Source organism: Triticum aestivum, chromosome 1D (genome assembly GCF_018294505.1).
Source record: "Triticum aestivum cultivar Chinese Spring chromosome 1D, IWGSC CS RefSeq v2.1, whole genome shotgun sequence".
NCBI lineage: Eukaryota > Viridiplantae > Streptophyta > Magnoliopsida > Poales > Poaceae > Triticum > Triticum aestivum.
Genome location: NC_057796.1, coordinates 9,244,576 through 9,266,123, shown reverse-complemented (window position 1 = coordinate 9,266,123; position 21,548 = coordinate 9,244,576). Strand labels below are relative to the sequence as shown.

General features: G+C 46.2%; 2 protein-coding genes across 2 annotated transcripts; both read right to left on the bottom strand.

The window, feature by feature from the left end:
* Positions 1-1,936: 1,936 nt before the first annotated feature.
* LOC123179880 (malonyl-coenzyme A:anthocyanin 3-O-glucoside-6''-O-malonyltransferase-like) lies at positions 1,937-3,566 on the bottom strand. Its single transcript, XM_044591777.1, has one exon. The coding sequence runs from the start codon at positions 3,477-3,479 to the stop codon at positions 2,103-2,105; it is 1,377 nt and encodes a 458-aa protein (XP_044447712.1). The 5' UTR covers positions 3,480-3,566; the 3' UTR covers positions 1,937-2,102.
* Positions 3,567-20,005: 16,439 nt separating this feature from the next.
* LOC123162537 (Bowman-Birk type trypsin inhibitor-like) lies at positions 20,006-20,969 on the bottom strand. Its single transcript, XM_044580318.1, has 2 exons — positions 20,806-20,969; positions 20,006-20,486 (listed from the first exon to the last, which is right to left on the bottom strand). Exons 1-2 carry the CDS (start codon positions 20,879-20,881, stop codon positions 20,293-20,295), a joined length of 270 nt encoding a protein of 89 aa, XP_044436253.1. The 5' UTR covers positions 20,882-20,969; the 3' UTR covers positions 20,006-20,292.
* Between the last annotated feature and the right edge of the window lie 579 nt (positions 20,970-21,548).

Genomic DNA, 21,548 nt, shown 5'->3' with positions numbered 1-21,548 from the left:
CTAGCTTGTCTAATGGTGATGAAGCCACGAAACGGCATCGTCAAAGCACTTTCGGAACCTCTGCATGCAAGCCAGCGGCAGAGATATGCCCACCTCCATGACGCCGCCGGCGCTGCTCCGGCGGCTCTCCGCCAAAGCCATCGCGCCGGTCCTCGCCACGGACACGATCTCCACCTTGACCGGCCGCCCAAACCCGAAATCGACGTCGTAGACCCTAAATCATATAATAGTACAATTTTGCATTTGTTTTATAATATTTACAAGTATATATTTGCACTCAGGCAACATCCCAGATATACACACAAAAGAAAAAAAATCAACAACTAAAATAAAGAGAAAATAATAGAAAAACACATAAAAACAATAATTCATGAACTTAGTCTGAAAACAAATGTTTAGGTAGAGAAGCTACATTGTTGCACAAATGTTGTGAGTCATGTACTAACTAAGATACGGAGAGAACAAGGACGCACGACCGTGTGCCTTGAAAATTTCTAGCAGGAAATCTCTGCATCTATATACGTCGACTGTATTTGTTCCGTTAATTAATTAAAGGATTTTTCCCTGCTAAGAAAACAAGCATGGAGACATATGCCGGTATGAGAATTAAACATCACAAACAGTATTCCCTCTTTTTTAATAAATAAGGTGCACATGCATCTCAAAATTCATTTTGAATTTGACTTAAACATTATGCCATTGAAAACTACTTTTAAATACAAATTCAACCACATAACTTTTGTAACATATATCACACATTTGGTGGTCTAATTTACGGTCAAAGTTTAATTTTGAAATGCGTAAGTGCAGTATTGATTGGAATGAAGGGAGTAGAATCATAAACATTAGTCGGACCAAGGTAACATGATATACATGATAACATGAATATGCTATAGCTAGCAATGTCGACATTAAATTAAATGTCGTAGAAAAATGAACACCATGACAGTGAAAATGGCAACGTGTTGTATGATCGTTTGGATCAACACGGTTGTTGAAATTGGCTACCCAATTGTCGAAAACCTTAGTGGACAATTAGGGTTGTTTGACATTACAAGAACGTGAGGACGGTCGTACCACAATCTGGTACCAAGTCCACCGAACAGATCAACACCCACTAATCATAGATGGCTAAGGTTTTTCTTTTCTTTCTTGACAAGAAAAACCGAAGGAAGGAGTATAAGCTTCCTACCCTAACATATCTACTCCTATTACATCTGCACTAACTATATAGTAGCATGAGGCACAACGTTTAGTACGCTTCTTCGGATGTGACATGATCACTTGTCGCTGCTAACATTTTTTAGACGTCGTCAATTAATTACTGGTTACCACCACTAATTTAGACGTACATGGCCATTCTTACTCCGACTAATAATGGGGAGGCTGCTATCTACTTTCTGGTGGCTATTCATTGACTCTCCTCCATTTCTTAATTCTTGTAGGAAGGGACATGCACAGCGTCAACAGCTTTAATTTTGCAACACTAGGATAATCATCAAGACCAATGGACCATTTGCAGTAACAAAGATCAATCGACCAAGCTAAGTAGCAAACATGAGAACGTGGTAGGTGTACTGAGATCTGAGCTGCAATATGGTTGGATCCCGCGACAGTGACGCTGGAGGAGCACCATTACCTTTCCTGTCTTAGGAGAACATTTTTAGTAGTCCTGTTGTCACAGACGCCAAAAAATGCTACACCTATGAAACATTATTACCTAACCTACCATTTCGTAGGCGTAGCAAATCCCCACTGACGATGGACAGCGTTGTTGTTGGTCTATTGCAAGCGGTTGGTTGTGTGAGACTTTCTTTGTTTCTCTTTCTTCTATTTATCTTCTCTGACGATGTGCTTTCTCAATATATCAATTTTTTGGCGTAAGCGGTTGGTTGTGCCGTTGCATAGATTGCATGTGATTGATGTCATTTTAAGATCAATATAATGCCCTTTGGCAAAACACATGGATAAATTTGTTTTTTGTTGCTGGTTAAATAGAAAATACCGATTACAAATTTACAATACATATCAAGACTCCAATTACGCATACATTTAGATGATTGCCGGCACAAAACATGAACTGAAGCATATCACTAGCTTGTCTAATGGTGATGAAGCCACGAAATGGCATCGTCGAAGCACTTTCGGAACCTCTGCATGCCAGCCGGCGGCAGAGATATGCCCACCTCCATGACGCCGCCGGAGCTGCTCCGGCGGCTCTCCGCCAAGGCCATCGCGCCGGTCCTCGCCACTGACACGATCTCCACCTTGGCCGGCCGCCCAAACCCGAAATCGACGTCGTAGACCCGAAACCTGGGTGACCCCGCCACGCTCAGAACACCGCCACCAGTCGCGACGGCCTCTAGAATCTTCTTCGGCCACGACCCCATCTTCTCGGGCGACGTGGTGTGGCCCATCGCCTCCTCGATGGCCGCGGCCACAGCCGTGCACGCGACGAGGATGCCACCGGCGTCGGCCGCCGCGAGCTGGTCCTTGGGCGCGGCGTGCAGGGCGGCGCCGATGCAGTTGCCGAGGTACTCGTCCGGGACGGGGTCGGGCTTCATCCGCGGGCGGTGGTCGATGGGGAAGAGGATGTAGGTCGGGTCACCACTGCTTGCTTCGTCGTCGTCTTTGGCTCGCTGGTAGCAGGACCAGATGAGGCCGAAGGTGGCGACGAGCGAGGAGCATCGCGGCAGCGGCGCGCCCGCCTCGCCGGCCGCGGCGGCGACGACATCCTTGACGCGCTGGATGTCCTCCTTGGAGAGCGTGAAGGTGGCGAGGAGCTTGTCGCTCGAAAACTCGACATACTCCATCTCCTCGGTGCTCGTGAGATCTCCGACATAGATGTCGTAGATGTGGCTGAAACTGGGGTCCTTGGTCATCAAACCTCTGTCGATGACCGGGGGAGGAGGCGCGCCGGCGCCGGTGCTTGCGGCGGCCCAGGCTTGTAGGAAGCGCGTGGAGGAGGCGCCATCGCAGGCGGCATGGTGCAGGGAGATGCCGATGGCGAGGCCGCCCCGGAGCACGGTGGCCTGCAGGGCGAGCACCGGGCCAACCCCCGTCGAGAGAGGCGGCACGAGCGGCAAGATCCTGGCGACCTCCCTTGGCCCGTCGGCGGCAAGCTCGTCGACGTCGACGGCGTACTCGGCGACGGTGAAGGCGACGCCGTCGCCGGGCTGGTAGTGGAGCTCGTAGCGGTCAGCACTGCCGGGAGTGAGGCGCAGGCGGCCGGCGAGCGGGAAGTAGGCACGAAGGGCTTGGGAAAGCGAGGACCTGAGGGTTGAGAGGATGGCCGAGGGGACGGCGTCGTGGCCGGTGCCGGGGGTGAGGCGGTAGAGGAAGACGCGCTCGACCGGCGGGGAGTTGAGCCAGTAGACGTCGAAGAAGGTGAGCGGGAGGGAGGTCTCCGGCGCGGGCGGGGGCGCTACGACGGCGCTCTCCAGGACGCACAGCTGCGGCGGAGATGGCAGCGGGACCATTGCTCCTGCTTACGCGGTGGAGAGCAGAGCAGCTGTGGGGATCGATTGATTGATTATTGGGCGGCTCAGCAGCCCACCGCGTTTGTCACTGTCCTCTTTTTATCTTCTTTGAGGTAAGATCGAGAGAGATCTGTGTGAGGGTCGTGACAAACAAGAATGGGGCCTCACCACGTGTGTTTCTTGTGTCTCTCTCTTATCAAGCGTGAGACAGAGAAAGTGGGGAGATTGAGAGAGATCTCGCCACCACGTGTCTTTTAAGAGCATGTTGCTGGGCAAATCCGGACCCTCAAACGTCCGGGAATGCATTCGGGCGGGTTCACACGCCCTGAACGGGCACGTCTCATTTGGTGGCTTTCGCATTCACATCTCTAATATCTGAATTCTTAAAACCGTACAAAAATATACAACGCTACGTAAAAGATGATCATCAAAAATAATAATCATATTCTAGGTTAGCTTTTTGCAAACTGAATGCACACTCCTATTGAGTAGTAACCTGTGTATACCTGCACATCCTTGTATCTTAGATTCTCGTTTCTTCAGGAAACAGGGCGGAACAAAATTCAGTTTGGGTGCGAACAAGAAAGTTGTGTTTTAACTATTTCAGTCCTTTTTATAGACTATTATTTAGAATCATTTTACATTCATTCATGTATAGCCTTCTCAACATGGATAAACATTGCTCGCTTGTGCAAAGGTCTCTCAAGATGGAACATATTTAACTAAGGCAGAATCAAGCACACACTGTGCCATTACCAGTACAGATAACAATCCTACGGTGCCCACCATCGGAATATCGGAAGACCAATCCAAGGGTGCAAATGGAAAATATACATTAAAGAACAGCTTCACCCGCATCAGGAAGATGGGACTGCTTTGGAAGAATCTAACCTTGTTGGGCGAGAGAAGGAAAAAGTTAAGATTATCAAGCTAATTGCAGATCAACCTACCCAGGAATTTCAGGTGATCACTGTGTGGGAAATGGGCGGTCTAGGAAAAACCACTCTAGTCAAACATATCTACCAAAACCAAGAACTTAGTGCCATGTTTGAAAAGCGTGCTTGCTTGACTGTTATGCTTCAACTCTTTCAATACCGTATCCAAGATGTTCCATCTTTGCATTTATTGCGATTCTTTCTCAACTACTATTCTAATTGGAATAGTTTTATTACTTCAATGAAATCCATTTTTTTTCAAAAAGAAAATAAAAGACTACTTCGATTCCTATATAACTCTTATGTATCAGAATATGATTTTTTTTTTGTTTTTTCGTAAACAATCTTCTTGCTTACCATTAGCATGTTCTGGAACTTTTCTGGAACCAATCCACTTTCCTAGGAAGATGGAACATTTTGGGATAATGTATCCTGGTTTTTCTCGGAAAACTCTATGGTTCTTTATGGATCCTCTTATGCATTATGTTCAATATCAAGGAAAGGCAATTCTTGCATCCAAAGGCACTTTTTTTAAGAAGAAATGAAAATGCTACAGTCGTTCCAATCTTGAAGGCCTTCTTAGGAGCTTAGTTATGCAACTGGAAAGAGAATCTTCTGAAAAGACGGACGTGGCGGGTATCCTGGGCAGCACAAAGAACACATTACTATTGATGCCACTCGCAGAACTGATGAAGGAGATGAAAAGGCTTATAGAAACCAAGAGGTGCTTAATTGTTGCTGATGATTTTTCTTCTACTTCAGAGTGGAACATGATAATACCAATTTCCCACATAATGGAATATACAAGTCAGATCATTGTCACCACAAGGGAAGAAAATATTGCTAAACTTTGTTCACAGAGAGAGGAAAATATATACATGCTCAAAGATCTAGAACACAATGATGCACGTGACTAGTAGAAAAGAGGGCTTTGGTTCAGGCCGGGTCAGCCCATTAGTCCCGGTTCAGTCCAGAACCGGGACCAATGGGGGCACTGGTCCCGGTTCGTGAGGCCAGGGGCCTGCCGGGCCTCGTGGGGGCATTGATCCCGGTTCATCTGGCCACTTTGGTCCCGGTTGGTGGGACGAACGGGACCAATGGGGTGCCTATATATACCCCTCGCCCGCGAGCAGAGCACTCCAGTGCTCTGTTTTTCTCTGGCCGGCGAGGGGAGGGCTTTGTGGTGCTCTAGCTCACCTCCTATGCACATGAGGTGTTCGATGAAATGCCCGAGCCACACTAGTTAAGCTTTCTCCTCTCGAAGCTCGACCTCAAAGCTCCATTTTCCTCGAGATTTGTCTAGGTTTAGCGGCCCGTCACGTCCCATTCCCGTCTTCACCGCCGTCGATCGCCCGCGCCGATCTCGTCGCCGGCACCACCGTGGTGAGCCTCTTGTTCTTATCTTCTTTCTGAAAGAAAAAAAATTCTTACTTTAGATAGATACTTGTCTAATTTTCTTACTATTGTATTGCTTGTTATTATATAGTGCGATGGTTTTGGTATCCGCCCCCGTCGGCCCTTGTCCTGTCTATGATTCGGATGTGGTATATATTATCTTTATAACTATTGGTTCATTTATTGTTTATGAAAATTATGCCGACCAACGTGACATAGATTTTATTTATCTAGGAGGTATGTGAACCAGAAATTCCAACCGACCCTATTGTCGAGAGGTTAAATTTAGTTGAAGAAGAAAACAATTTCTTGAAGGAAAAAATAAAAAAAATTGAGGAGGAGAAGATGATATTGGAGTTGCATGTTGCGGATGTCGTCAATGATCACAAGATCAAGATGGATGCAATGCGCTTGAAGATTAGAAAGATTAGAAAATATGCCATTCATACCGAGGCTTGGTATCATTATGCCGTTGGATCAATTGTTACCTTGGTTGCGATTATGATCGCATTTGTTTTCGCATTGAGCTATATGTATGGTTTAATTAATTAGATGCTCTGGAGAGCTATATGTTGTTAGATGAGAACTATGTATGTACTTTGGTTTTAATGTGATGATGAACTTCTATTAATTTGGTCACTTAATTATCTATTCATGATGTTCTGTAATGGTTTTTGACACACTTAATTATATATAATGCACGCAGATGAACCGGCAATGGATGTACGGTGACAGACACACCTCCGAGTACATTAAGGGCGTGCATGATTTTCTCGAAGTGGCTGAGGCAAACAAGCAGAATGGTTTTATGTGTTGTCCATGCCCTAAATGTGGGAATACGAAGTCTTACTCTGACCGGAAAATCCTTCACACCCACCTGCTTTACAAGGGTTTCATGCCACACTATAATGTTTGGACGAGGCACGGAGAAATAGGGGTTATGATGGAAGACGGCGAAGAAGAAGAGGACGATGACAACTATGTGCCCCCTGAATACGATGATGCTGCAATGGGGGAAGCTGCTCAAGATCAAGAGGAACCAGCCGATGTGCCCAATGATGCTGCAACGGGGGAAGCTGCTGAAGATCAAGAGGAACCAGTGCCCGATGATGATGATCTCCGCCGGGTCATAGTCGATGCAAGGACGCAATGCGAAAGTCAAAAGGAGAAGCTGAAGTTCGATCGCATGTTAGAGGATCACAAAAAAGGGTTGTACCCCAATTGCGAAGATGGCAACACAAAGCTCGGTACCGTATTGGGATTGCTGCAGTGGAAGGCAGAGAATGCTGTGCCTGACAAAGGATTTGAGAAGCTATTGAAAATATTGAAGAAGAAGCTTTCAAAGGATAACGAATTGCCCGACAGTACATACGCAACAAAGAAGGTCGTATGCCCTCTATGATTGGAGGTGCAGAAGATACATGCATGCCCTAATGACTGCATCCAGTACCGCGGTGCGTACAAGGATCTGAACGCATGCCCGGTATGCGGTGCATTGCAGTATAAGATCAGACGAGATGACCCTGGTGATGTTAACGGCGAGCCTCCCAGGAAGAGGGTTCCTGTGAAGGTGATGTGGTATGCTCCTATAATACCACGGTTGATACGTCTGTTCAGAAACGAAGAGCATGCCAAGTTGATGCGATGGCACAGTGAGGACCGTAAGAAAGACAGGAAGTTGAGAGCACCCGCTGATGGGTCGCAGTGGAGAAAAATTGAGAGAAAGTACTGGGCTGAGTTTGCGGGTGACCCAAGGAACGTATGGTTTGGTTTAAGCGCGGATGGCATTAATCCTTTCGGGGAGCAGAGCAGCAATCACAGCACCTGGCCCGTGACTCTATGTATGTATAACCTTCCTCCTTGGATGTGCATGAAGCGGAAGTTCATTATGATGCCAGTTCTCATCCAAGGCCCTAAGCAACCCGGCAACGACATTGATGTGTACCTAAGGCCATTAGTTGAAGAACTTTTACAGCTGTGGAATGGAAACGGTGTACGTACGTGGGATGAGCACAAACATGAGGAATTTAACCTGCACGCGTTGCTGTTTGTAACCATCAATGATTGGCCCGCTCTCAGTAACCTTTCAGGACAGACAAACAAGGGATACCACGCATGCCCACACTGTTTAGATGACACTAAAAGTATGTACCTGGACAAATGCAGGAAGAATGTGTACCTGGGCCATCGTCGATTTCTTTCGACCAACCATCAATGTCGAAAGAAAGGCAAGCATTTCAAAGGCGAGGCAGATCACCGGAAGAAGCCCGCCATGCGTACCGGTGATCACGTACTTGCTATGGTCAATGATTTACACGTAATCTTTGGAAAGGGTCCCGGCGGACTAGCTGTTCCGAATGACGCTAAGGGACAGGCACCCATGTGGAAGAAGAAATCTATATTTTGGGACCTACACTAATGGAAAAACCTAGAGGTCCGCTCTTCAATCGACGTGATGCACGTGACGAAGAACCTCTTGGGCATGTATGGGAAGACAAAAGATACTCCTGAGGCACGGGAGGACCTCCAACGTTTGCACCAAAAAGACGGCATGCCTCCGAAGCAGTATGAAGGTCCTGCCAGCTACGCTCTGACGAAACAAAAGAAAGAAATCTTCTTTGAATGCCTGCTCAGTATGAAGGTCCCGACTGGCTTCTCGTCGAATATAAAGGGAATAATAAATATGCCAGAGAAAAAGTTCCAGAATCTAAAGTCTCATGACTGCCACGTGATTATGACGCAACTGCTTCCGGTTGCATTGAGGGGGCTTCTACCGGAAAACGTCCGATTAGCCATTGTGAAGCTATGTGCATTCCTCAGTGCAATCTCTCACAAGGTGATCGATCCAGAAATCATACCAAGGCTAAGGAGTGATGTGGCGCAATGTCTTGTCAGTTTCGAGCTAGTGTTCCCATCATCCTTCTTCAATATCATGACGCATGTCCTAGTTCATCTAGTCGACGAGATTATAATTCTGGGGCCCGTATTTCTACACAATATGTTCCCCTTTGAGAGGTTCATGGGAGTCCTAAAGAAATATGTCTGTAACCGCGCTAGGCCAGAAGGAAGCATCTCCATGGGCCATCAAACAGAGGATGTCATTGGGTTTTGTGTTGACTTCATTCCTGGCCTTAAGAAGATAGGTCTCCCTAAATCGCGGTATAAGGGGAGACTGGCTGGAAAAGGCACGCTATGAGCGGACTCAATAATATGCAGGGACGGGCATTCTTGGTCTCAAGCACACTACACAGTTCTACAGAACTCTACCTTGGTGACCCCGTATGTCGATGAACACAAGAACAGTCTGCGCTCCAAACACCCAGAGTAGTGTGACGACTGGATTACATGTGGACACATCAGGACTTTCAGCAGTTGGTTGGAAACACGTCTCAGAGCTGACACCACTGTTTGTGATGAGTTGTACTCGTTGTCCAGGGGACCATCTTCGACTGTATTGACTTACAAAGGATACGAGATAAATGGGAATACATTTTACACGATCGCCCAAAATCAAAAGAGCACCAACCAAAACAGCGGTGTCCACTTTGATGCAACAACTGAGAGGGGAAAGGACACATATTATGGTTACATAATGGACATATGGGAACTTGACTACGGACATGATTTAAGGTCCCTTTGTTTAAGTGCAAATGGGTCAATCAGTCAGGAGGCGGGGTACAGGTAGACCCATAGTACGGAATGACAACAGTGAATCTGAACAATCTTGGGTACACTGACGAACCGTTCGTCCTAGCCAATGATGTGGCACAGGTTATCTATGTGAAGGACATGTCTACCAGACCGAGAAAAAGAAAAGATAAGGAAACGAATACATCATACGATGAGCCAAAGCGCCACATAGTTCTTTCAGGAAAAAGGGACATTGTGGGAGTGGAGGGCAAGACAGACATGTTTGAAGATTATGAAAAGTTTCATGAAACTCCTCCCTTCAAAGTCAAGGCTGACCCAATCATCCTGATAAACGATGAAGATTATCCATGGTTACGGCGCAATAAGCAAATGACACAAGCGAAGAAAAAGTGAAGACTTTCTCCCGCAACTATTATGATGATACCATGCCAACTTTGTAACAGACTAGTATGATACCATTGTCCATTTTGTACACGAAGTGCATCCAGTTTTTGTTGTAACCCTCTCAACTTTCTTGCACATGCTATGTGGATGAAATGATGATACCATGCCAACTTTCAACCTTTTCAGAGTTCATTTGAAATGCTTTTCAATTTCAGGGTCTTATAGCTCAAAATAATCAATAAATGCATAAAAAATAACAAATGAAGTCAGAAAGGGTTGAAAATTGATGATGTGGCTTTGAAAGGTGCATTTTGGACACACAAAAAGTCAGGAGTTCAAATAAGTTTTAAAAATGAAATCCCTTTGTAACAGACGAGTTTCCGTATGAAATCCTGATACTTCGAAAGAGATTGTCCGTTTTGTACACGAAGTGCATCCAGTTTTTGTCGTAACCCTCTCAACTTTCTTGCACATGCTATGTGGATGAAATGATGATACCATGCCAACTTTCAACCTTTTCAGAGTTCATTTGAAATGTTTTTCAATTTTAGGGTCTTACAGCTCAAAATAATCAGTAAATGCATGAAAAATGGTGCATGAAAAATAACAAATAAAATAAATAAGTAATTAGAAACAAAATAATATAAACTTTAATAAAATATATAAGTAGAAAAAAAAACTTTAATAACATAAATAAAATTTATGAAACTAACATTATCAAAGTATTTTCTCTTCAAAACATTATAAGCAACCTCTAGTATTATTGAAACTAAAATTATATAAAATTGATGCAACTAAAATTATCGAAGTATTTTCTGTTCAAAATCATTGAAAGCAAAAAGAATTTTCATAAAGAACTTTTTTTGTTAGAAACTTTAATAGCAAAAAGAATTATCATAAAGTAAAATAAATAAGTAATTAGAAACAAAATAAAATAAAATAAATAAGTTTTTGTTGTAAGTAGAAACAAAACAAAATAAATAAAGCAAAAAATAAAAAAATAGGCAAAAAATAAAAATTATGCCACCTACTGGGCCACCACGGCCTGACTATGACTAGAAACCCATCCATGGGCCAGGATTCAGGCCCGCAGAAGGCCCAGTAGGCCCATAGGAATGTACAGAGAGGTTAGGCCCGTAAGCCTGCTTTAGAGAGGAGCTTGACAGCTCAGATGCACCGCACATTATAAACAGGTGCGGCTCTCTCTCAGCTAGCAGGTGGGACTAAACTCCCACTACCACGCCGCTGTGCAGGGCTTTTCGTCCCAGTTGGTGGCACCAACCGGGACTAAAGGGGGCCTTTGTCCCGGTTGGTGGCACCAACCGGGACCAATGCCCCCCCTTTAGTCCCGGTTGGTGCCACCAACCGGGACCAAAGGCCGCCGCTTCCCGCCCTTTGGGCTGCTGAAAAGAGGCCTTTGGTCCCGGTTGGTGGCACAAACCGGGACTAAAGGGGTCATTGGTCCCGGTTGGTGCCACGAACCGGTACCAATGCCCTGGATATATAGGCAAGCACTTAGTAGTTTCGACCAAATCCATCACTTCTTCACCCCCGACGCCCCTGCTCCTCCTCTCCATCGCCGCCCGACGCCCCTGCTTCACGTTGCCGTCGCCGCCGCCACCGACGCCGTCAGGCTGCTCGATGTCGCCGTCGCCGCCGCCACGGATGCGGTCAGGCTGCTCAACGTCGCTGCCGCCGCCGCTTTCGCCCTCTGCCCCGACGCCCCTGCTCCTCCGAGTCGCCGTCGCCGCCCTCTGCCGTCGCCGTCGCCCCTGCTCCACCGTGCCCCGCCGCCCCCTGTGAGCACCAGCCTACTCCCGCGCCCCTGCGCCCCGCCACGCCGGCGCCGGCGCCGGCCCCTCCGCGGTGCCCCTCCGCCCCTGCCCTTAGATGTTTTTACATGTTTTTACATGTTTTTTAGATTATTTTAGTTTATGTTTAGTTTAGTTTTAAGATTAGGAAAATTTCAGATGTGTAGTAATATTTATTTTGATGTGTAGTTAATTTAGATGTTGTAATTTGTTCATAAAAATTGTGCACTTTTATATAGAAACTTTATTTTTTTCATATGTACGAAAATGTAGAGTGAAAACGAAAACAAACATATAAGAAAAAACAAAGGAAAAAATGAAGAAGGAAAAGAAAACCGCCCGGCCCGGCCACCACCGCATTTTCATAAAGTGTTTCCACCGAGTCCACGTCGCACCGATCGAGCACCCGCGGCGAAGCAAGTCTTTTTTTAAGGTAGTTCTTTGTTAAAGTGAGGGGGGACGTCGGACATTACATGAGGCGGGGGGGGGGGGCGTCGGACATGACATGAGGGGGGACGTCGGAAAAAATAAGAAGAGGAAGAAGAAGAAAAAAAAGAAATCTTGCACTACTCTATTCCTTCTTCTTCTCCTCTTTTTTTTTCTTCTTCTTTTTTATCGGGAATGAGGGTGTCGAGGATCGCCGAGCGGTCGCGGGTCGGGAACTAGAGCGGAGGGTCGAGGGTCACCGAGGGGTCGAGGGTCTTCGAGGGTTCGAGGTGCGAGGGTCGTCGAGGGGTCGAGGGTCGAGGAATGCCAAGGGGTTTTGTTGAATCCTTTGACACTAGCTAGACAAACGTGAAGCGTTGCCGAGGCCACCCCAAACCCGGGAGAAGCTAGGTCTACGTTTGCCACTAATATATCCACCTGCTTCATGTTTAGAAAAGTGTATATATGTATGTATGTTCTCTATGTATATATGTTCATATATGCAAAAGTTAGATTTTTAGAAAAGTGAGCACCCCCTCTCGACCGTGATAACTTATACCACGGGAGCACCCCCCGGCTCTCTCGCTCGACCAAAACTCTCGAGGACACCCAAACCCTAGAAAAAAACGATGTCGGTCTCCTACCCCCTCCCGCCGCGCCCCTACCCTTGAAGCGTTGCCGAGGCCACCCCAAACCCGGAATAAGCTAGGTCTACGTTTGCACTAATATATCCACCTGCTGTCATGTTTGTGTAATAATTGTCATGTTGTAATATTTGCAGAAACAATGGAGCACGGACGAGACGAGGAAGCAGAAGAGGTGTTGGGGGACATAATCTTAGCCGGAGGTGATGTCTTTTCGTATCTTAACGACAATGATGGTCTGGAAGAACATGGTGAAGAAGCAGGCTATGGTGATCGAAGAGTGGAGGAGGAAAGACATGATTATGATGGCTCCGGTGACCCAATGCTGGTGCAAGAAGGAGCCCGTGGTGATGGCTCCGGTGACCAAACAGAGTCCGGCCAGGTAAATATATTAGTTAAGCCTGTGCTGACTAGCTAATTGATGCATTCATTGTTTTGGTATGTACACATATTAATTAACTCTCGTCTTTCTTCTTTTTTCTAGCCCTCCGGATCGAGCACAACTTCGGTAAAGAGACGAGGCCCGAAGAGAAAGTTGCTCTCGGATGAAAGGTTTGAGATCACAGCAATCGCACGCGAGGGCCAACCGATTGAACCCATCCGGACAAAGGAAGCATTTGCTGCTCAGTGCGGGGTTCTTGTTAGGGACAAGATCCCAATCAGCATCCGCCAATGGTATAAGCCTAAGAAGGAAGACCCTGAGGTGTCTTATGTCAATGATATGCAGAAAAATGATCTTTGGACTGAGCTGAAGGCAAATTTCACCCTACCGCCAGAGGAGGATCCAGAGAAGCCAGTTAAAGAGCAATTAATCAAGTCTCATGCTCTTAAGAAGATGGCAGACCTATTCAGGAGGTGGAAGAATGAGCTGAAAACGTTTGTCGACAAAGAAGAGACACCAGAATTCATCGGCCGGTATAAGAAGATCAGAGATCACTAGCCCGCATTTGTGGCCCACAAGACATCGGAAAAGAGTAAGAAGATGTCAGCGACAAACAAGAAGAATGCTGCGAAGAAGAAGCTTCACCATCGCACGGGGTCAGGTGGCTACCTCAAAGCCCGGCCTAAGTGGGTCAAGGCTGAGAATGATCTGCTTGATAAAGGGATCGAACCACAAACAATGAACTGGCCAGACCGTTGCCGGACTTGGTTCTTCGGGGCTGGCGGAAAATTGGACCCTGTATCAGGGAGGTGCGTTTGGACGGACGAGCTTTTGAGAATACCAGTCAAGAGGCTTCAGCACTATATCGAGCAGCGCAGCAAGGGACGTTCGGTCCAGACAGAGAGAACGACGAGCTCATAATGGCCCTCGGGAATCCTGAGCACCCTAGACGGACACGAGGCACGCCAGGCTCCGTTCCGTGGAAGGCTGGTTTTCCGGACGCAGGCGGTTACAAAAGCCAGGAGAGGAGGAAAAAAGTGGAGCAGACCCAAATTCAGAAGCTGCACGAAAGGGTTCAAGCGCTAGAGGAACGAGACGGCAATCGACATGCCGAAACTACCCCCGAAGCTACCAAGCTGCTTCAGCCGGAGCATGTCTTGACGGCTCCTGGTAGCTACCCCGTGGATGCTATCTCGGAGTCTCAACATTGCCACCTTATGACGCAATGGCAGAACTTCAAAGTCAAGGCGGCTGTCGGCTCTGTTCGACCTCCTGAACCCGGCGCAACTTTTCACTGTCGTCCGATTCCAGAAGGACATGCTAGGGTGACGGTGGACGAAATAACGGAGGGATTTGAGGACCTCCAGCTTGACCACCCTACCGGTGAAGGGGAGACTCGGCTGGGTTCTGCTCTGAAGACTCCATGCCTATGGCGGAAGGAGCTCATCAACCTTCCGAACTGGACGCCTCCGGCGAGTAAGGGCACTCCGCCTCCTCCTCCGGCGAGTGATCAGGGCACCCAGCCTCCTTCTCCGGCGCGTGGCGGCACTCCGCCTCCTTCGCCGCCTGCGCCACGCGTTCTAGAGCAGCCAGCCTCCTCCTTCTCCGCCTCGTTAGCAAGGGCGGAAGAGACCCGCCGCCGCCCCGGCTGCTCCGGCGCGTCGTAGTCGTTCTCCTCCGCCTCGTAAGCAAGGAAAGAAGACAGCCGCAGCCGCTCCGTCTGCTCTGCCGGCGTCTAGCAGTACAGCCAGAGGCGGGAGGCAATACAGATTGGGTCCTTCTCTGAAGACTCCAGAGATGTTACCATACGAGAGGACCGAGGAGGAAACCACGAAGATCGTGCGAGCCGAAGTGAGGAACTTCTTTGAAGGGGTGAAAGCAAAGAAACATCCACCTCCGGAGGAGAAGGTAGATCCGGTGAAAGCGAAGCGCACTCTGGCTGCCCTGACAAGACCACCAAAGTCTCCGTCGAGAGGCAACTATGAGCGCATTATTGCAAAGACATTTGCCGAAGCGGAGCGGTCGGGAAGTACTGTCAGTGATCAAAGGTTAAAAGAACGACGAGCTGGGAAAAAAATTCCCCAGCTCCGCGAACAAGCGAACCAATCGTGCCCCCCGCTCAAGGTGTCTAGCGACATCGTCGCTAATGATCCGAGGATGGTGCCCGGTTATAGCAATCTTGGAGATTACCTGCCCGACGATGTACATTATGATTTCTTGGAGGTGGACGAACACAAATACCATTACGGGAAGCCTCTCGTCAAAGATGAAAGATCTCTAACAACGATGATGCGAAGATTACATGATTGATACATGAAAACCTGCAGAGAGTCTGGGGGGAGGAATACTTTGACTCTGAGAGTTAAAGAGGAGCATGACCTCGTTGGAATTGAACTGTTGAATGTTCCATTTGAGGAGTTCTTCTAGTTTTTCAATCAAAAGGCCCTCGATAAATCAACGATCACTTGCTACTGTCTGTAAGTAGTACTACTTCTGTCATTAAGTCTCTCTATATAGGTCAGCTCTTTCATTGCATGTATTTATAATTATCCTCACTATATTATGCAGATTGAAGATCACCGAATTGAAGAAAAGACAAATCGGTGGTATTGGGTTCATTAACACAAATCTCATAGATGCAACTGAGGTTAAATATCATGCAAAAAATACCGAGGCCAACTTGCTACGATCGTTGGAAATAAATGAAAACAAAGATATAATACTCTTTCCTTACAACTTCAAGTGAGTGTTACTGTCTCGTGCATATTCGGTTTCCCTTATTAGTCCAAGTTATAGTAATGTAATTGATGACTTATGCATGCGTGCGCAGCTTCCACTATATTCTCCTAGACGAAAAGATCCCCAAGAATATGCGGACATGACTCAAATGCTCGAGAAGTAAGTTAAATCGATCATTATCCACCATAGCAGCAACTTTGTTTATTTCCTGATATCAAGTAATTGTTTTCTTTGTCTGGCAGGGTTTGGAGAAAATTCACCAAAAAAGCTCCGGGACTGCCGAAGAAGCTGCAATTTAGACACCCGAAAGTAAGTACTATAGTAGCATGTTCCGCGCATCTCCTAGTGATTCATGTGCTAGTTTCATCAATACCATTTAGCATGCTTGCTTATCAGTTTGATTGACCTCTATTTCTTGTAAAGTGGTTGTGGCAGGAACCCGGGAATAATTACTGTGGATACTACGTTTGCGAGTCCATCAGCTACACGACCTGTGAGCGGGGCTACTCTGACGAACAATATGAAGTGCGTAAGCAATAATATTCATAATTTTATTTTATTACCATCATTTGTGTTGAGTTTCATTTATTCATATATATATATGTATTGACCCCCTTCTTCAAATTTCGGATGCGGGATGAACTCCTAGCACCAAATCGTATGCGAGCAATTCAAGAGGAATTGGCGGCATTCTTCCTTGACCACGTGATCGCTGAAAACGGAGAATACTATGTGGACCCTGTGTTCTTACAATTTAATTAGGAGATTATATTGTAAGAGATAATTAGTGTTGAATAGATATACGAGAACTTGGTGTTCGACCAATCTCTCGGAGAAGGAGAGGTGGTCGATATCACTTCTCTCTGTATGCATATGTTCATGACGATCTTCTGTTTCCTTCATTTGCTTACTAGCTAGCGTGTCTAGTCCTCTCCATACGTATATAGTACGTAGCGTCGACCAAGCACGGAGATAAGAGAGGACACTTCTCTCTATTAATTAGCTAGCTAACACAATATATGAAACACCTAAATTAACCTCGCAAAACCCCCAACCCCCCCCCCCCCCTTCAAAAAAAAAACAAAAACCCCAGCCCCTGAAATGCTGACGCATGGATGCCTATTGGTCCCGATTAGTGCCACCAACCGGGACCAAAGGCCCTCCTGCCTGGGCTCGCCGCACCGGCCACGTGGAGGCCCATCTATCCCGGTTCGTGTAAGAACCGGAACTAAAGGGTTAGGGCATTAGTAACGACCCTTTAGTCCCGGTTCAAAAACCGGGACAAAAGGCCCTTACCAACCGGGACAATAGGCCATTTTTCTACTAGTGCGATCTCTTCACTTAAAAGGTACTTAATTACAAAGTGTTATCATGTTTCTTCACTAAACATGTACTACTTAATTACAAAATTTTATCATGTTTTTGTTAACGTGTCACAGTTATATTTTTGCGTCCTCGGTATTTTTTCATCCTCCTAGTTGTTCAACCTAAATGATCAGCTCTATTTTGAGCGTGACATGATCTACACATGTCAGTTCTCTCCAGTTTTGGCCATGCTACAACCATGGTCTATACTCGTAGTAATTCAAGCATTGCAACCAAAATGTAGTTCACTATTCCCGATAATAGGTTTTGCAAATATGCCTCCCAGCATTAGCGATATCCTGGCATACCGGTATATGCCAATTTGATTGCTTCACTTGCTCAGTTACTTTGAACAACATGGAAGCAAATGTACTCTTCATGATTTTCATATTGCTAAATCAATAAGTATATTGAAATAATGTTCCCAATCTGGCTTAACTTCCATAGTACTAAATAATTAGACCGCATGAATTTCATGTATTCAAGGTGACTACTGACTTGGATCTGCAATATCCAGATCTAATTGAACAGACAGAATTGATTCTAGGAAGGTGCGGTCGACTCCCCCTTGCAATAGTCACCATAGGTGGCTTCTTATCGAACCAACCAAAAACATCTTTGGAATGGAGAAAATTAAATGATCATATCAGCGTTGAGTTGGAGATGAATCCAGAGCTTGGGACCATTGGAACTGTCCTTATGCGCAGCTAGGATGGTTTACCTTATCACCTCAAGTCTTACTTCCTTTATATGCCCATCTTTCCTGAAGATTACAAGATTGGATGGGGCCGCTTGGCATGTCGGTGGACTGCAGAGGGTTACTCGAGGGAGTTGCGCGGCAGGTCTGCAGATGAAATAGCAGACATCTACTGCAGGGAACTTATAAGCATGAGTATGATCCTACCATCTCAACAATCAATTCAAAGTATAAAAGGAATTGATTCCTGCCAAGTCCACAATCTTATCCATGAAATTTGTGTCTCAAAGTTAATGCAAGAAAATCTTGTTTTTACACTCGAGGATTGCAGCTCAAATAGTCAGGCCACGGTGCGCCACCTGGCTATAAGCAGTATCTGGGAAGGAAATAATACTGAGTTTGAGAGTATAGTGGACATGTCCCGTCTCCGTTCAATAACATGTTTTGAAAAGTGGAAGTCCATTTTCATTTCTGAAAAGATGAGATTGCTACGAGTGCTAGACTTGGAGGACGCAACAGGTCTACATGGTCATCACCTTAAGCATATTGGGAAATTTATTCACCTAAGATACCTTTCTCTAAGAGAATGTGCTCATATTGTACACCTTCCAAATTCATTGGGTAACCTGAGATAGCTTGAGACACTAGACATTCGAGATACCAAAATAATGATGGTGCAAAACACAACCATCAAGGTTCAGAAGCTAAATAATCTTCATGCTGGGATGATGCCGAAGGATGAGCATGCCTCACTGGACAAAGGTATTGAAGAACGGGCCATGCAAGCTATTTTTCTTGATGGTGGGATGTTGTATAGCATGTTGTGTACTGCCTTTGTGATGATGATGCCCTGAGGTGCCGAGCTATATGCACTTATTCTTGCTGCTCCATATTCCCTGTTGCGTTAATGTGCCTGGAACTAAGTAGTGTTCTAGTGCCAAGAGGAATGAGGAAACTGGAAGCCATGCGCACACTGGGAGTTATGAACATTGGGCGATGGGGAAAGGATGTTGTAAAGGACATAAAGCGGCTCGTTCGGCTGCGCGATTTGGGAGTGACTGGCGTCACTAAGGAAAATGGCCAGGAGTTATGTTGAGCAATTGTTGATCTAAGCCACCTAGAGTCATTATCAATTCGGTCAGAAGGGGGGCCAGGTTTATGTAGCTGCTTGAAGGGAGATTTCTCATTTCCTGATAAGATGCAGAGCGGGTTATTCTCACGATGGGTGTTTATTCACTTGTCATTGCACAAGAAAGGCTGGTAATTGAAATGCTCAATCCTATAATCAAAATAAAGAAAAAATATATAATAAAACAAGCTCCCCTGAAAGGTTGATTGTTTGGAGGCCACCCGTGAATTCGGCTAACCATGGCTTGTGTTTTATGGTTGGAGGGGAGTAAAATTTACCTTTTCGCTTGGGAACCGCCGATAATGTGTTTAGCATGGAAGATATTAAAAATCCTCGGTCATGACGGTGACAGGAAGCATAGCTGTCGAAATGTATTCATCTTGTTTTAAGTTTCGAGCTTTGGCACCTCTGTAAATCCATGCTTCCCTCTGCGAAGCCTCTATCTATTTAAATTTATGTTATTTACTTTTATTGTTGAGTCATCACCTTCTCATTTTAAGCACCAGTCCTGAGAGCAGTATTGTCATTCTTATGCATTGAGTATATTTAATGTTGGGTGTGACATGACTGAATCTCTTCTACTATGAATTACAATATTTAGTAGCTGCTTGAACTTCAGAGGTGCTCTCCCAGTTCTCATATCTTTTTTCCCTCTTTCTTAATTTGACTCTTCCATACAACGACAGGTGGCATCCGAGCTTTGCTACATCGATGGACCTTCACGGGCTTATTACAAGGTAGATTTGAAGTGGCAAATCGTGATTGGATTAATGGCGAGGGTTGGCCCCACCCAGCTGAAAATCGCGGAGGGGCGGAGGCAAGTTTAATTAGTTGGAAGGGTTCATGTGGGCTGCATTATTTGGCACGTAATCAGTTTGACTAGTCAACACAAACAAAATACGGAGCTCCACAATGAGTCAGTGACCATATAATCATCAAAAGTCTTATTTAATGACCATATTCTTGAATACAGTGACCAAAGTCACTAGATGAGACAAGTACAGTGACCATAGATGCATTTTACTCAGAGAAATACTTAACCCCGAACATTCAACCAAGAAGATTTTGAGCATAGAATATGCTCTTTATTTATTTCAGACGTAGTAAAAAACGACGAGGAAGCATCAAACGCTCATTTCTTCTCTGCATCCATCCAGACCAAGATGCATCCAGAGGGAGCTCCGAACGAGTGAGAGAAAAGTAAAGGCACGGGCATTATTCAGGCAAGCAACAACAGGAAATGAGCCGCCGTGAATCACGCCGCCGCCGTGCAGCGGCGCTGGCAGAAGTTGGTGATGCTGTCCGCGCACTGGAAGCCGGCGGTGGACCTGACGCAGCTCTTGCAAGCTGAGTTGCACCCGGTCGGCGTCACGTCCTGGCACCTGCACTGCGGCGGGATGGACTTGGTACACACACCGCACTTGTCGCAGCACGGCCACGGGCTCGCCCCTGCAGACATGTAACAACCCAGTGTCACTAAACTGCTACTCCCTCTGTTTCTAAATATAAATCTTTTTAAAGATTTCAATATAAACTACATATGGACCAAAATGACTGAATCTACATCAAAAATACATTTATATACATCCGTATGTAGTTCATATAGAAATCTTTAAAAGGACTTATATTTAGCAACGGGAGGGAGTACAACTGATGACTTACTCGGCGAGGAGGAAAATGGAAGCGATTCTGTCACAAGGAAATGGATGAAGAAAGAAGCCATTTTGACACGGCGAAATGGATGGAGAAAGAAAGAAGAGTCCGTTACCTTGGCCATGTGCAAGGGGCAGAGCTGCGAGGACGGCGACGATGGCCAACGCGAGGAGCAGCACCTGAGGCCTCATGCTTGAAAGGACGGGACTGGTTTAATTTCGAGGGAGCGAGCTTGTGCTTTGGCTTGGCTATCTCAGACAGAGCGCGTATGCGTGCGGCCAATGCATGCCTGATGAGATGGAAATGAGATGCATGCCTTGTTACTTATACGGGTCCAAGGCGATAGCAAAAGCTACTAGTCATAGAGAAAAGTCGTAAGAGAAGACTTATTGTTTGTCCTCTCATGTCATGTCGACGTCGGGACTTGCCAACCCTCAGCATTGATCATCTCCATTGACAATATTATCACGTGTGGATGGATTGGCTGTGAATTTGTGATAACCAGTAGAAGAATAAGGCCAAGTGCTCGGTCCTTGTTTGCTGCTGGGTATCTTCCGTTAGGTTACGCTTAAAATGTGTGGACGGATGGGAGCAACGCCACCCATCGCCTTCTCCTCCTTTGTATCTGACTATTCCCGTTTTTCATTCAAAAAAACGTGAAGATGGCTACGGCATCAGCGTGCGGCAGGGCATCACAGAACAACGAGAGTGAGGAAGATATCACCAAGGTTCCCACCGTACAAGCGCTGGGAACGGACGCTGCCGCGCTGTGCATGGAGATAGAGCATCTAGAGTTCTGCTCCTCAAATGCCCCCTTGTGTCCAGGCGACCAGCCAGGTCAGCGACCAGACACAAAAT

Excerpts from the sequence above, each read along its gene's own strand:
- LOC123179880 (XM_044591777.1), bottom strand. The coding sequence starts at position 3,479 with ATGGTCCCGCTGCCATCTCCGCCGCAGCTGTGCGTCCTGGAGAGCGCC.
- LOC123162537 (XM_044580318.1), bottom strand. The coding sequence starts at position 20,881 with ATGAGGCCTCAGGTGCTGCTCCTCGCGTTGGCCATCGTCGCCGTCCTC. Across the intron at positions 20,487-20,805 it reads GCCCCTTGCACATGGCCAAG|GGGCGAGCCCGTGGCCGTGC; the intron begins GTAACGGACTCT and ends ACATGTCTGCAG.